The sequence below is a fragment of the Dufourea novaeangliae genome, unplaced genomic scaffold (genome assembly GCF_001272555.1).
Source record: "Dufourea novaeangliae isolate 0120121106 unplaced genomic scaffold, ASM127255v1 scaffold141, whole genome shotgun sequence".
NCBI classification, from domain to species: domain Eukaryota; kingdom Metazoa; phylum Arthropoda; class Insecta; order Hymenoptera; family Halictidae; genus Dufourea; species Dufourea novaeangliae.
This window is the reverse complement of record NW_015374017.1, coordinates 287,346-304,175: the sequence shown is the minus strand read 5'-3', so window position 1 is coordinate 304,175 and position 16,830 is coordinate 287,346. Positions and strand designations below refer to the sequence as shown.

Here is a 16,830-nt window from a genome sequence, read left to right as displayed (position 1 = left end):
TGCCACCAGCTTGTTGTTACTGCTAAAGATGTTTATTACACGTTAAGCTCTGTCGTTGCTTTATACTGACATGTAGTCTATATGAATTGCCGTAAAGGCAATATTCGTCATCGTCCAAGCTGTTAAAGAAAAGGTGGGTCAATGTCGTCGATCGAATCGCATTTGCAAGAACAACGACCAGAAATAGTCCTGAACCGATTGGGTTACGAAATATGTTAACTTTTACATTACAGAAATGAACTTCAATTAACAGCATTCCATTCTTATCCATATGATTTTATAATTTTCTGTTTCTTTCTTTCTTTCTTTACTGATAACCTCATCACCGTTTTATTGTAGTAACTATTTTAACGGTGTCATAAAAGAAATTACAATTATACATTAGAAGTCTTTATACCGGCAAGAAATTATTATCTGTCAGTCGGTTTATCAACAGAGAATGTTTTATTTCGTTCGTATGTATGTAAATATTTCTGTTATAGGCCTCACCATTGCTAACATAATACCTATTATGATGCTGGGGCGCAAGCAGAGCCTCAAGGGGGAACCCGTCTTGGCCGATTACGGGCCAGAGGAGTCCCTCAATGAGAGCGCTGACATAGAATGGGTGAATAAGGTAATTTCTACTTAAATGAAACATTGAACCACCATTCATACAGTGCCTTTGGAATATTGAATAACAATCTCGCCTAATTGTTTCAGCTGTGGGTTAGAAGATTGATGAGGTTCTGCGCCCTGGTATCATTAATTTCGGTATGCTTGAATACTCCAAAGACTTTCGAGAAAATTCCGCCCCTTCAGTACATCACTTTCGTTTGCGATTTAGTTGTTACGTTTTTATTCACCGCCGAAATGATCGCCAAGATGCATATTAGAGGTATACTGAAGGTAATCGAACACATTACAGTCAATATACGGGTGTATACGCATGTGAGAGTATTAAATGTAAAATTTATATTTTTTTATACGTTGCAGAGGGATAAATCATACTTGAAAGACCATTGGTGCCAATTCGACGGGAGTATGGTCGTCTTCCTCTGGTTGTCCGTAATTTTACAGATGTTCGAGATGCTAGGGTTTGTTTTAAAGTTCAGTTACGTCTCCATATTACGGGCACCAAGACCTTTAATTATGATACGCTTCCTAAGAGTCTTCCTTAAGTTCTCCATGCCGAAGGCTAGAATCAATCAGATATTCAAGTGAGGAACCATTGTTGTTTTTGGACGTGGTTATTTAAGATATGCAATACTTACATTATTCATTCGTGTCACTCAGGCGTTCGAGTCAACAAATCTACAATGTGACACTTTTCTTCCTGTTCTTCATGTCCCTGTATGGACTGCTGGGTGTTCAGTTCTTCGGAGAATTGAAAAATCATTGCGTTCTTAACACAACCGATCCAAAACACATAACCATAAACAGTCTAGCCATTCCGGACACATTCTGCTCGACTGATCCTGAATCAGGGTACCAGTGTCCGGAAGGGATGACCTGCATGAAACTCGAGCTGTCGAAGTACATTATGGGTTTCAATGGTTTCGATGAATTTGGTAATGATGGAAACATTGAAACGTTAAATCTTTGAAAACAAGTCAAATTACTATGATGTTCGACAATCAGTGATTACAGATGAAACTTTGCTTTTCAGCTACAAGTATTTTTACCGTTTATCAAGCCGCGTCACAGGAGGGATGGGTTTTCATTATGTACCGTGCGATAGACAGCCTGCCAGCCTGGCGTGCAGTTCTCTACTTCAGCACAATGATATTTTTCTTGGCCTGGCTGGTCAAGAACGTGTTCATCGCTGTCATAACGGAGACATTTAACGAGATACGAGTACAGTTCCAGCAGATGTGGGGTGTTAGAGGGCACATTAGCAACAGTACCGCGTCGCAAGTTAGTAGTTAGATCCTCACTATATAGATTTATTAATAATTCCAGTCTCAAGGCCAAGGAATGGACTTGGTGTACAATTTCTATTATATTACTCTCACTCATGCTTCCATTCTTCAAACGTATCCACCTCCTTATCCTCAGTTATCACTCCATTTCTTCTCTCTTTGGTATGTGTGTGTTTATAAAACTTGTCACGTGAATTGAAAGTATATTTGTAATATATATCATTTTGTAGATATTAACCGGTGACGATAACGGCTGGAGTCTGGTGACTCTAGACGAGAACAAACACGGCGGTCTGGCCTCACCGGTGTGTCACGCGATCCTCCGATCCCCTCAGTTCCGGATGGTGGTGATGTGCGCCATATTGGCGAACGGCATCACCACCGCGACGATGAGCTTCAAACACGACGAGAAGCCACGGCACACCTACTACGCGAACTATTACTACGCCGAGATCGCTTTCACGATATTGTTGGACCTCGAGACGTTGTTCAAAATTTGGTGCCTCGGATTCCGCAGTTATTACAAGCATTCGATTCACAAATTCGAGCTGCTGCTCGCTATTGGTACAACCATACACATCATTCCGTTCTTCTATCTTTCTGGATTCACATATTTTCAGGTTTCTACATCTAATTTTCATTCGATTTCCGTTCTGCTAAACAGAATAAGTAAACAATTAATGTTACGATACAGAAGTGGAATTGTAGTGAACGGTGTTGAATTAATATACGGTGTGTGTGTGTGTGTGTATGCTTTGGCTCGTATCAGGTTCTTAGGGTGGTCAGGCTGATCAAGGCGTCACCGATGTTGGAAGACTTTGTGTACAAAATATTTGGGCCTGGAAAGAAACTGGGCAGTCTCATTATATTTACCATGTGCCTGCTGGTTATATCGTCTAGTATATCCATGCAACTTTTCTGCTTTCTATGCGACTTCACCAAATTCGAGACCTTTCCAGAGGTAACACGCGTATTAGTGAATTACATGTATGTACATACACCACGTTTGGTGAATATTTGATGAATTTTTCTTTCAGGCTTTTATGTCTATGTTTCAAATCCTTACGCAAGAAGCTTGGGTTGATGTTATGGACGAAACAATGCTTAGAACACATGAGACAATGGGACCTTTTGTAGCTGTTTACTTCATTTTATATCATCTGTTTGTCACACTGGTAATAATAAGTATATATACTGGGTGTTCCGCTTAAAACAGACCACCTAAATATTTTTTACGTAATTTAAATTATTTCAAGAGACGAATCGGATGGCGGCAAAATTATATAAGTGAATTTAAAATTTTTAGAGTTCAAGGTCATACTATTATACATGGATAAATGCATAATAACGTTAGCTATAACATACAACAGGAAAAATTACGTAAAAAACCATGGGTGACCCTGAAAAAAGTCTTTAAAAAATGACACTTATATAAAAAAATTTGGCCGCCATCTGATTCGTCTCTTGAAACCATTTAAATTATGTAAAAAATATTTCTCATATAATCACAGATAGAGAAGATATTTAGGTGGCCTGTTTTAAGTGGAACACCCTGTATACAGGATGTTTTTATAAGAATTCAGTCATACGAAGAGTATATATCGACTTTTTATTTATTTCTTAAGATCGTGTTAAGTCTGTTCGTCGCAGTAATTTTGGATAATCTCGAGTTGGACGAAGATATTAAGAAATTAAAGCAACTGAAGTTTCGCGAGCAGAGCGCAGAGATAAAAGAAACGTTGCCGTTCAGATTGAGAATTTTTGAAAAATTTCCGGACAGTCCGCAAATGACGTGCTTGCACAAAGTACCGTCCGATTTTAGTCTCCCGAAGGTAAATACTTCAAGTAAATTTATTTTCTTATCGTAAGTGAAACATTACTCAACAGATTTTTCCGATTTAGGTACGCGAAAGCTTTATGCGACAATTCGTCTTCGAGATGGAGAACGAAGAGAACGAAGGGGCGAAGAAAATAAGTGAAACGTTCGATTCCAAAATGATCTACAGAAAGCAACGTCCAGTTAAGATTTTAAACAATCCACCAAAAGTAAGGAATGTTGTTGTTAGCCTTAAAAAAGCAGCTGTTACCTACATTATAAAGTGAGTACATCTTACAACAACTTTCAAGATTATTTACAAATATAATATATTTTATTTTACTGCAATTTATGAACATGGTGATCGATCACACGTGTTTTAATTACACCCAATATTACTTGTCAGTGATTCAAATAATCAGAGGCTTCTGTTAGGCGATTCCGCTATGATACCGGTACCAGGAAAAAGTCTTTTGAAGCCGCAAGGTACTGTCAATAGTGCCAAGCAATTACGTATCGATCAAAAAAAGTAAGTTACATACCGTTGTGTCATAAATAATTAAATTAATGTAGTTAATAGACACTTACTTTAACGATCTTACACTTTTATTCAAAATGACTCCGACAAAGGAACTGCTTTTTTCCCTCTTATCGGTATAGTTTTCCATACTATATAAACAATTGGCGATTAACCGGTTGCTTTATGCTATTGATGTAACAGGTCAATCAGACGAAGCGTCCGTAGTGGGTCCATCAAGCTAAAGCAAACGTACGAGCACCTGATGGAGAACGGTGATATCGGAGGTATAAACAGAGTGAGTTCTTCGCGCAGTAGACCGCATGATTTGGACATTAAATTACTGCAAGCCAAGCGGCAACAGGCCGAGATGCGCAGGTAAAATGATCGATTCTTTGCACTATTTACTAGCTTTAAAATAAGAAAACACTTCCACCACATATATCCTTCGAATTTTAACGCTTACCACCTGTTGCACTCCCCCGATATACAGAAACCAACGTGAGGAGGATTTGCGTGAAAATCATCCGTTTTTCGATACGCCGTTGTTCGCGGTGCCGCGCGAAAGTAAATTCCGGAAAATCTGCCAGTCGCTCGTGTACGCGCGTTACGACACCAACGTGAAAGATCCGTTGACGGGGAAAGAGAGGAAAGTTCAATATAAGAGTCTGCAGTAAGTGTCCCCCATTTAGTGGTTTTTTTTTTAATGTTTTTCTTCTCAAACTGTAGCTGCCTTTGACACTTTGCCGTAGAAGCATTTCGCTTGAAACAAACAAAATTATCGAAAGATCGTTGTCGATTACTGGCCAATTAATCCACCACGCTTTTGTAGCAACTTCCTTGGCTTGGTCACGTACCTAGATTGGGTTATGATCTTCGCCACGACCATGTCCTGCATCTCGATGATGTTCGAGACGCCCCGTTACCGTGTGATGGAGGTGCCCGCGTTGCAAATCGCCGAGTACGGTTTCGTTATCTTCATGAGCATCGAGCTGGCCTTGAAAATCCTCGCGGACGGATTGTTCTTCACGCCGAAGGCCTACATCAAAGACGTTGCTTCAGTTTTGGATGTTTTCATTTACGTTGTATGTTCCATATATACAGGGCGGGGCATTTAAATGGGGAACACCCTAAATATCGACGTTACTACTAGTCGTATGAAATAATTCTAGAGGATAACGTGTATCTGAAACATCGAAGATCGGTCTCAGTTACCGATCGACGCGGTATTTCGCTTGCTAAATTTAATTATCATCCAGGTCAGTCTGGTGTTCCTTTGCTGGATGCCGAAAAGCGTGCCGCCGAATTCCGGCGCTCAGCTTCTGATGATCTTGCGATGCGTCAGACCGTTGAGAATATTCACGCTTGTGCCGCACATGAGGAAGGTCGTGTATGAGTTATGTAGGGGGTTCAAAGAGATCTTATTGGTAAATAATCTGATCACGATATTAATTGAATTCTCGTCGTGGAATTTAATCGAGAGATTCATGGTGAGAACAATCCTTGTCGTGAAATTGGAAAACCAAATTGAACTGTTGGGGACATTGTACGCCTATTTCGTGATTTATTTCACTGATACGCAAAATTATTCAATTAAGTACTTATATTTTTAAGAGCTTGAAGTTCTACAAGTATTGTCTCCGTTTGGGTGATATCTATAATACCGAGATTCAGAATAGATGCAATTCTTGGTACCTCCAAAATTGGAGCGATGTTCTGTATATTTTTTTGCGATATAACTCTTGATCTATCTATGTCTAATGCATTTTCTCAAGAATATAGAATACATTAAGAAAATTCGATCATTTGAACGGGAAAATTCTATATTTCCCATTTTGTCCATTTGATAACCTCACTTTTATGAAGCAACACCAGCTAGAGAGGTTCTTCATATATTAGAAAAAGAGAACTATTTAGAGAAATTTATGACACGGGTTGTTATTATTAATGAAATCTCTGATTGCGTTCAATGGGCACTATTTTATACGAAGAGTTCAGACAAAGAATGAATAAGAAGCTTTTTAGGTATCTACTCTGTTGATTCTATTGATGTTCATATTCGCGAGTTACGGTGTCCAGCTCTATGGGGGTAGATTAGCACGTTGCAACGACCCGACTATTCTGAAACGGGAGGAATGCGTCGGGGTGTTCATGAGACGGGTGTTCGTGACGAAAATGAAACTACGCCCGGGCCAAAACGAGAGTTACCCGTCCATATTAGTACCACGCGTTTGGTAGGCACAATGACACGTAAGAAAATCGTTTGCCGTTACGGAGGAACGTTATTCAAACAGACAGTGAAATATATTTTAGGGCTAATCCCAGACGATTTAATTTCGACCATATCGGTGACGCACTGATGGCGCTCTTTGAGGTGCTCTCGTTTAAAGGATGGCTCGATGTTAGAGATGTTCTTATCAAGGCTCTCGGTCCTGTAAGTGACACTCACTTTGAGATCCCAGAAAATGTATTCACCACACGGTATAAACACGACGATGATACTGTATACGATCATTTTTTAGGTCCACGCCATTTATATCCATATCTACATCTTTCTGGGTTGTATGATTGGTTTGACTCTGTTCGTCGGCGTTGTTATCGCCAATTATTCTGAAAACAAAGGAACCGCGTTGCTCACTGTTGATCAAAGACGATGGTAAAAAAAAAAAATAAAAAAAAAAAATAAGAAAAACAATCAGTTAAATTTCGTTCTATGAATGGTAAATAATCCTTTGTGAACACAAAGAAATCTGAATCTACGTTGTTGTGTGAATAGGTGCGATTTAAAAAAGCGACTGAAGATCGCTCAACCGTTGCACTTACCGCCCCGACCAGATGGGAAGAAATTCCGAGCGTTTATCTATGACATCACTCAGAATATATATTTCAAACGATTCATCGCGGTCATGGTACTCATAAACAGTGCTCTTCTGTGTGTTTCCGTGAGTTGGATTATATATCATCTATTTCTTCCTCCCTTCACCAAGTATAGCTACAACACACAACACCACCGTTACAAATACTAGACAAAACTTTAACACAATACCAATTAAAAAAACAAACAAACAAACAAACAAACAAAAGGATACACAACTCGTTCACAAAAGACTGTTACTTTGAATCATTTGTTCCTTGCCGGCTACCATTAGACCGTGGTAAAAGTAAACCAACACATGTTTTTCCTTTTTGCCATAACGACAATACAATCTTTTTTCTTTCTCTCTCTTTCATTTTTCACTCAAGTGGAGAATCGAGGAGGAACACACGGAAGCACTCGCTACGGTGTCCACGATTCTGACACTGATCTTTCTCGTGGAAGTGATCATGAAAAATATTGCTTTTACACCACGTGGCTATTGGCAGTCCAGAAGAAACAGATATGATTTGCTCGTGACAGTCGTCGGTGTTATTTGGATCGTCATTCATTGCACAATGAAGGTACGTGTTGCCGGTATAAACCAAAGTATGAAGAAAAAAAAAATTATATACAATCGTTGTGTGTGTTCCGTTTTTCGGTGTTTTTTAATTGTAAATATTGTGAGAGACGCTTGTAATGACAGGAGTGATTTCTTGCAGAACGATCTGTCGTACGTAATCGGCTTTATGGTCGTGATCCTTAGATTCTTCACCATCACCGGCAAACATACAACCCTGAAAATGTTGATGTTGACGGTCGGAGTGTCCGTTTGTAAAAGTTTCTTCATTATATTCGGCATGTTTCTCCTTGTTTTCTTTTACGCCCTAGCCGGCACGATCATCTTCGGGACAGTAAAGTACGGTGAAGGTATAGGAAGGTAATGTGTGCCACGTACTCTCTTAAAACAGAACAGGGACATTTAAGATTGACGTGGGAAGGACACTATCAATTCATTCATACTCGAATTGTAGGAATTGATGAGTACACTCTATGTATTCTGGGAATTGTATCTTGAAGTACACGATCTCACAAATTATACAATTAAAATTGGTGTACATTATACTCTATATTGTGATAAACCGATGTCACTAGGAACATAAAAATCTTACTCTGTTTTGAGTCGTGTAACTAAAATATTAACATCATCTTCTAGAAAACGTTTGAACGATCTTGAATTTCAAACTGTAGAAGTTACATTAATCTTTCTTTTTACCACTAGAGCTTTTTATTATCTGAAAGCTCAATTGTTGTAAAGTCTACTCAACAATTCTTGTAATTCGAGCTCAGGGTGTCTTCTTCTTACGTGTAATGAAATAGCGCAGGCGTTTCTGATATGGACATGATTCTAAGCGAGATATTTGTCATTTAGACGTGCCAATTTCGAGTCGCCTGTGACTGGCGTTGCTATGCTCTTTCGCATTGTCACAGGAGAAGATTGGAATAAGATAATGCACGATTGCATGATACAACCGCCGTATTGCACTCCGGCTGCTAATTATTGGGAGACCGATTGCGGCAATTTCCATGCTTCCTTAATTTATTTTTGTACTTTCTACGTAATTATCACGTACATTGTCCTGAATCTTCTGGTGGGTAAGTACCGATCGATCTTCTGGATGGGATGCCAGACGGGGTACGTTTCTCAGAGACACTTTCTTTGGATAAAAACATAATTCTTCCGTGACACAGCTATTATTATGGAGAACTTCTCCTTATTTTACTCGAACGAGGAAGACGCATTGTTGTCGTACGCTGACATTAGGAACTTCCAGAACACATGGAACGTGGTCGACAACCATCAGAAAGGCGTCATACCGGTGAAACGGGTATGTCTGAAAGAATAATTTGTTTGTGAATGTAACAGGCCGTCGCCCAATTAGACTAGAAGTAATGATATATTAGTTTGTTTTAGGTGAAGTTTATCTTACGGTTGTTGAAAGGCAGGTTAGAGACTGATCCACAGAAGGATCGATTGCTCTTTAAACATATGTGTTATGAATTGGAGAAATTGAACAACGGCGAAGATGTTACCTTTCACGATGTTATCAAGTGAGCGTTAATCTATAAAGTATAGAAGTTGTTAGTTCCTGCCAAGTTATAATCCTTATTTCGAGATCACATTTTTCTTTTCGTTTTGTAGTATGTTATCGTATCGTTCAGTGGATATTCGAAAAGCTCTTCAACTGGAGGAATTGCTTGCGAGAGAAGAGTTCGAATACATTATCGAAGAAGAAGTTGCCAAGCAAACAATTAGGAATTGGCTGGAGGGTTGTCTGAAAAAATTTCGAGCCAGTGGCGTGAGTATTTTATCGGATACAATAATTAAAGACCAATGTATGTACAGTTCTTGTTTAGTGAAAAGAAAACTTGCTAAATTTTATATTGTAGAAACAACAAAATCTAGTGGTTAATCTTCGTGCGAACACCGACCAACCCATACAGCAACAAGAACATACAGAAGAAAAGGGAAAAGAGGCAGATAAAGAGGAGGAGACAGAAACAAAAGTGAGTACGATGGAATAGCTTACCTATTGTGTTTTCATTGAAATTTCATCGATATATTCTGTCGAGCAGGATGCAGACGGAGCAAAACACAGAGCAAAGAAACCAGTAGTTCTTCCAAGATCAGATAGTATAGGTAGTGGATCAAGAAAGAAGTATTTAACTCCAACGTCATCAGATTCAGCTTCAATCAGGTCTGAGAAGGATAAGAATGCACCACCCAAGAAGAGAAATAACAGGCCACCGCGTAAGTATTTTTGTACATTTGATATTGGCTTACCTTCTCTTTCGTGTGCTACATATTCCTTTTTAACTTGAGCTTTCCAATTGAAGCAATGGCGAAAAACAATCTGCCACACCTGACAGAAAGCGTAGAGCAGAACAGGCAACAACGAGAGGTCTTGAATGTGAAGGCAACTGTGCCAAAGCCTTCTAGCGTTATGCTAGAGGTTCGTGAATGGTGGAAGGAACAACTAGCATACAGCAGTGAGTCCAGCGAAGATGAGGTTTAAATGTTCTCTGACAGGTGCACGTGAAAAGCATACGTATAAAACTGGAGAGTACATTCCTTTTAACGATTTGAATACGTAAATCCTATAAAACTGGAAATCGCATTGCTTTTAACGATTTGAATACGTAAATCTGAACCCAAATTCGAAACCGATGCAAAATAGGGATTATATTCAAATGCCTTTCGCACGAGCTCCCTTCTCATATATGATTAAAATTGGCGAATGAAATTCTCGAAAACGATATAACCAAGTAGAAAGGTATAAATACGTGCCTGAATAATCATGTGTGACAAAAAATGTTTTGGAAGAAACAAACACCTACAGTCTTGATGTAGAGAAAAGAGGGATGTAATTCCTGATACGCTACTAAAAATTTCAAAGGATAACTATTTTTTTGAGTGCATAATTTTCTAGCAGTGTCGCATACATCCTGCAATGACAGCTTTCAATATTGAGACATACAAGGCATAAATGCTTAATTTTTTTACTATGTTATTTCTACAGGTAGAATATATAAATAATTTCATTGTTACATGAGGGAATTGTATTGCATCGATTTCCTTTTTTGTTTTAAATTATCTTCTCACAGTACTTAATGTTAGTATTCTTCCAAATGATAAAATCAATGAGTTCTTTTCCCTCGTATCTCAAGCTTTCTACTCAGCAAACACTCAGGTTCCACATAGATTAATGTTCTGTAGATCATGCAAAGTGTGTTTCAGATATATCGCGGATAATCTGTTAATTCCGTTACACATATATTTTTTGTGCCAGTTATCGGTGTTGAAGTATGGAATTTGTATAGATTCGTAGAGTTAGATATATCATAGGTTTTGTACAATGAAAACGTATTGAACCACGGAAGTGCTAATTAAAATTAATCAAATTGATGTTGTCTGGGACAACTGTGAATACAAGGGACACGAACGATAATTTCTTTTATGTTGCAAATAATTTAGTTATTTGAAAGTTTCATTTATTAGGTTGAGTCATAAATAACTTTTGTCTTATGTATTTTATTTTTGTCGAAAATATTTGACATGTGACATTAATTTATTGTGTGGTCACTTTCCAAATTCGTAATTGCTATAAAGTTTCGTAACTGATTGATTACCACCTTAATAAGTACATATAAACTTTATTTATGACTCAATCCAATGTAATGTATATGAACGAGAAATAATTAAATGTAATAATTCGTTTACAACAGAAACATTACGTCCTAAAGGCCTGTATTATAATGATAAGGAAGTAGTAACTTTAATACTGGCAGTTGCGAAGCGTTTCCCATCTGTTTGTAATAAATGTTATAGTGAGATTCTGTTATCGGTATACATACTAGACATCTGAACGATTTGAAATCATCAACGATTATAATTTGAACGGGCAAGTTATTTTCACGAAAAGAGAACAGAAGAATATATCGAATTACAGTATTATTAAAATTTGATTGTCAGATTGACCGTTGAAAAGATTTGTAATATATTCACATTGATCACGAAAATGAAGATAGCTGATAAGTAGTAGATACTGATGAAATTAGAAAGTTAAGAATTTTTTTAACAAAACTGAGAGCGCGAGTAGACGCGTTATTGTGTAAAGAAAAGAATGCCTAAGTATTAGATATGTATATTCAAACGAGACAGCACAACTATTTATATCTATGTGATATGAGTTGATTTTATATATATATGTATACAAAACAGAAAGACATAGAGTTATAAAATAATATTGTTTACAGTATTGTAATGAATGTTGATCACTGTTGCTAGTTTATGTGCCAATGTGCTGTATTGTAACAATGGGAAGATAATAAATGTTGATAGATACAATTATTCTGAATGTTATTATTAACACAACGTTTTGAAAAATAGTCAAATTGTATGAAAATAACTGAACGTAAAAAAAAGGGGGAGAGTTTCGGGAGTATACGTTATTCGAATGTAAAGTCCTCGATGAAATCTGTTCCATAAAATTTTTATAAAAAATATACATAATTTAAAAAAACCGTACAAAAAATATAAAATGAAGGACTTACAGAAACTAGGCAGTTCACATAAGAAAGATATTATCATCCGCAGCCATTATCTGATTAGCGTCGGACATCTTATTAATAGCGGCAGTAATTTCACTGGAAGTAAATTCTTGAGACTGTTCACTGTTGATGTATTCCCGTACTCTTGATAGTGCAAGCGATTGTGCCCTTTGTTGTTGGAACAACTTGTGAAGAAGCGTTCTGAATATTTTTAATCTGAAATCACACAACATGTACAAGTATTAAATTAAATAGGAACACTCGAATGTGTATATCCAGTACATACATGTTTTAAGATGAATTTAACAATTTAAAACATTGTGACCTTATAACGAATTGATCCAGAATATTTTACATGCAAAGTACATATAGACGCAACATGTACACTGATGAGCAAACTCGGCTTTCTCTAAGGGAAAAAGCAACGTAGGGGTAAGGACTGCTTCATAAATTTATTTCCAATACTGAAGTAAATGTTAAACCAAATGTTAACATCGAACATCTGTCTCCCTTTGTATTTGTGGACCGTGAAATTACATTATTATTGATATTATAGCTCGAGATTATTGTCTCGTTCTGCATACAAAATTAAAAGCATTCTATGTTCTTACCTTTCTTCGGTGATAGTTGCAGGAGCTTCTGGAACAACAGTTTTTTCAGACTCTTGTGACGATCCGTCAGACCGTCTGTCAGAAGTCGAACTGTGTTTCGTTTGTGATCTAGTCATTCTGTTTGTAGCTTCGTCGATGTGACTATCGTCGTCGCTGTCAAAATCATAAGGGTCTTGTTCTCCGGCAGCATTTGTTTTTTTCTTAGTACGTTTCTTCCTCTTGTCGTTGGCCTCGTTTTCTTCGTCACTCTCATCGCTATCGTGACGCCTTCGTTTTTTCTTCTCTCTCTCGAGAACCTTTTTAAAGTATGCGAATTCTATTAATTCTATTGCAGCGTGGGCATCGTCGGCGGTAACGTTTTTCGACTAATAAAATGAATGTTTCTTTACTCCATTACTGCACATTGGCAGCTCGTCACCAACTTGATGAATATAAAAACACGTCTTATGTACCTAAACAGTCCCTGTAAATCATAATCTCAATTTTCCGAAGAGCATATTCAATAGATATGCGCATAAAAGCACGATGATTAATCAAATAATTGGAATGAAATGTAATTTAAATACCCGTGCTAGGTCGGATTCCAACGACTCGTGCGATCTCAGTTTCGAGTATTCGGCAGCTATCGCTTCACTGGCCTCTTCGGTGAGCTTTGGTTTCATACAACGAGCTATGTGAATGTATTTCCTCATGAAATTTACCGTAAAAATTTGATCACTGAAACAAATGATTATCTTTATTGATATTTAATAGCGTCTCATCATAATACCGGTGTATATATATTAATTTTCATTTGAATACCTCTTTGCGCGCAAATTGCCATGTAACAGGGCATCGTACTTCTGATAAACTTGAGTCTGTGTGTCGTCGGCATGTATATTATCCGGATTTTTCGTAGTCAATACGTCTATCTTGCTACCTAAAGGTAACGCTTCTCCGTCTTGTTCGGTTGGAGTTCTGTATCTGTGCATCCTGACAACGTGGTCGCTAATGATCTGATCTTGCTCGGAGTCCACCGTGTCCAACATGACGAACAACAGATCGAAACGCGAGAGTAACGAATCCTGAAGTCCAATATTCTCCATAGGCGTTTTATATTGATCGTACTGCAAACACGAACATTCAATGATGATGTTAATTCTGAGGTCTTGATCTTTCTAACGCAACGAGAGCCTTACTCTTCCGTAAACTGGATTCGCAGCTGCGAGTACGGAACATCTTGCGTTCAAGCTAGCATGTATTCCAGCTTTGGCGATCGTCACTTTTCCCTGTTCCATTACTTCGTGTATGGCTGTTCTGTCTATATCGGTCATTTTATCGAACTCGTCGATGCAAATGATTCCTCGGTCCGCTAACACCATAGCACCAGCCTCCAGTCTACGCTCCCCTGTTTCACTGTCCACGGTGACAGCGGCTGTTAAACCAACACCAGAAGATCCTCTTCCAGTAGTCGGTATTGCTCTTGGCGCAGAGCACAAGACATAACGAAGAAGTTGCGACTTCGCAACGGATGGATCACCGATGAGCAAAACATTAACATCTCTGTAAACACGCAAGGATCATATATTTTTATTATCCTATATTTCACAATTATCCTTCTAAGAGACCCTAGTAGAAATATCTGTACCCTCTTAATCTTGTACCATTGGGCAACAGTTTTTCAACACCGCCAAGTAATAGACACAATATCGCCTTCTTCACGTAATCGTGTCCATGTATAGAAGGAGCCAGCGATTTGCTGAGGAGCTCAAAAATATTCTTACACGGATTATGCTTGGCAAGTTTCTTACACATAGCCACATCGTCGTGGGAGATAGATAGATTAGCTTCTTTGCTTAACTGCATGACATTGTTAGCAATTAATATTGTCCTAGAAGAAAAAATACCCTCTACGTATAAGCAATTCTAGATCAATTTATATTCTGTAGCAAATTTCTGATTTGTTTGACTGACAAACCTAAAGGTGCCTGTTGTGTATCCTCCGTGTTTGCCAGGTAGGCATCTATAACTTCCAACAACCTGAACTCTGTCTCCTGGTTTACAAAGATCCACTAAATCGTTGTCGCATATGACATCAACACTTCTTGGTAACTGGCCAGTTGGTGCTTTTTCAGGCATTTCCTGTATAGTCAGTGTCTGGTGATCTTTATATGTGGAAAGACCAAATTCTGTTTCCAAAGGATTACCATCTTCATCCTATATTTTAAGTAACATATAAATTGTAATGTATATTTTTACCTGTGTGGCAAGATTCATTTACAAAGAGTCAACACGAATATGAAAAGAAAGCTCACTTGAGTTGGATACATTGCACTGTTAGGAAATGCTTCAAATGAAGTTAAATCTGTATAAGCCCTTTCCATTATGGCCTTCGTTGCACTGCAATAATGAACACTTCTTACAACTTTTGGTTGAACTAAGGAACCTATTAACATTTGTAATATTGGAATCAGAGTTTATTAAACTAAAGGATGTCAGATAAAAAAAAAATAAGAGTGTAAATTTATATACAACTCGAACTTACATTTTGTAACAATACCCTCTAAGCATACCAGGTTGCCCAAAAAACGCGATGTAAGAGTCCTTGGTGTAACATGTTTGTTTCCAAAGCTTCCCTCAAAAGCTATAAAAAAATCTATGTTTTCCTTCGCATAATCAACGTCGATACTTCCAATGAATTGCTTCAGTGCATTCTGAAATGCTTGATGTTCTTCGAAACAATTTTGTAGCAGACTACAAACAAAGTTAATTTCAGTGATATAAAGAACATATTCATATAAACATACAGTTAAGATATTCTTAAGGAGAAACATGTCTGGGTTATGTTAATTTATAAGCTTGATGCATTATGCGAACCTTGATGCCCTAGTTGGATTCTTTTTTCTTAAATCGTTAACATTCACGGACAATCTCTGCTTGTTTTCTTCAATCATATTTTTAATAAGTGTTGTGTAAATGCCTTGATCCTCCTAAGGAAGAATTTGTTTATTTAGTAAATAAGACCTATTGCATACAAATGAAACATTAAAAGCCATGTTCCATCATATTATGCGGAAATAGACACTTATAATTAATATTACTTAAAGTAGAATAAGTGTGAACAAGTTAACGAATAAGGAGACAAGAAAGAAAAGTAACAGTACGAACTTAACAAACTGAGTTAACAAAGAATGGCTAACAAGAATAATCAACGTATCCCATGTAATTATATAATTATATCGGCATATGCCCCAGTTTATTAAACAATCGTAAAAGTACAATTATAAGTAATTATAAAAACAATTATCGTACGTCAGTTGATGAATATTTCTAAACTTACCACGTCGTCTAAAAAATCTACGTATTCTCTTTGTATTTCTTCGAGCCTTTGATCCCTATCCATATTATCCATTTTGATCTCGTGTAATATTTATAATCCAATGTAACACAATTAATATCAATGCTTTCAACAACTACGAAACTACGTACACAAATCAACACACGATCAGCGTGCTTATTGGTGCTTATATCCAACCTACACAACAACTTTACGCGGGAAAACCGGAAAACCGGGATCGATATTCGATATATTTCAAAGAATCAAACCACCGACTAGGTATAGGATATACCTATCATCTTATGGGACTTCGTGTCTCATGTTCTGAAATACCGATAGTGTAAAAAGTCCGGGATTTTCTGCTGCCCTCTACGTTATGAGAACGGTGAATTTGTGAACTACGTTAAATCTAAGAAGGGACCATGGTCGTGAACGGATTCTCTTCCGTCCGCTCACTATAAAGTAGACGTATTAGAAAGGAGTCTTGGGTTGGAATCCCGACGGACCTATATTAGTTTTTCTTCGCGTACAAAAAAGTTATTGCGTTTAATATTGTTTTTTATGTATATGTATATGTATTATTATATACATTTGAGTAAATTATGTTATTATTCCATTGTTATTACAACAGTTTAACAGTGACAACGAACACATGCATATTTTCAAATATCGGACTAATAGTATATTTTTATTCTACATTATC

The 16,830-nt window shown here is 37.4% G+C and overlaps 2 protein-coding genes across 2 annotated transcripts; one reads left to right on the top strand and one right to left on the bottom strand.

Annotated features, from left to right (window-relative positions):
* The first annotated feature begins 511 nt into the window (after positions 1 to 511).
* On the top strand, positions 512 to 10,311 carry LOC107188838 (sodium leak channel non-selective protein). Its single transcript, XM_015577208.1, has 28 exons — positions 512 to 616; positions 703 to 888; positions 976 to 1,199; positions 1,276 to 1,550; positions 1,649 to 1,896; positions 2,132 to 2,521; positions 2,671 to 2,862; positions 2,939 to 3,076; positions 3,527 to 3,733; positions 3,804 to 4,000; positions 4,124 to 4,246; positions 4,439 to 4,612; positions 4,728 to 4,907; positions 5,067 to 5,319; positions 5,494 to 5,661; positions 6,260 to 6,468; positions 6,548 to 6,668; positions 6,757 to 6,890; positions 7,011 to 7,176; positions 7,478 to 7,672; positions 7,811 to 8,028; positions 8,521 to 8,744; positions 8,841 to 8,977; positions 9,064 to 9,200; positions 9,292 to 9,448; positions 9,540 to 9,656; positions 9,726 to 9,900; positions 9,987 to 10,311. The coding sequence occupies exons 1-28, from the start codon at positions 512 to 514 to the stop codon at positions 10,163 to 10,165; spliced, it is 5,229 nt and encodes a 1,742-aa protein (XP_015432694.1). The 3' UTR covers positions 10,166 to 10,311.
* Positions 10,312 to 12,017: 1,706 nt separating this feature from the next.
* On the bottom strand, positions 12,018 to 16,203 carry LOC107188836 (DNA replication licensing factor Mcm3). Its single transcript, XM_015577206.1, is given in 11 exon segments — positions 12,018 to 12,416; positions 12,812 to 13,254; positions 13,378 to 13,528; positions 13,613 to 13,917; positions 13,990 to 14,353; positions 14,439 to 14,681; positions 14,769 to 15,007; positions 15,106 to 15,236; positions 15,336 to 15,544; positions 15,668 to 15,780; positions 16,131 to 16,203. Coding segments are annotated over 11 exon segments (2,469 nt in total). The 5' UTR covers position 16,203; the 3' UTR covers positions 12,018 to 12,217.
* Positions 16,204 to 16,830: the final 627 nt, after the last annotated feature.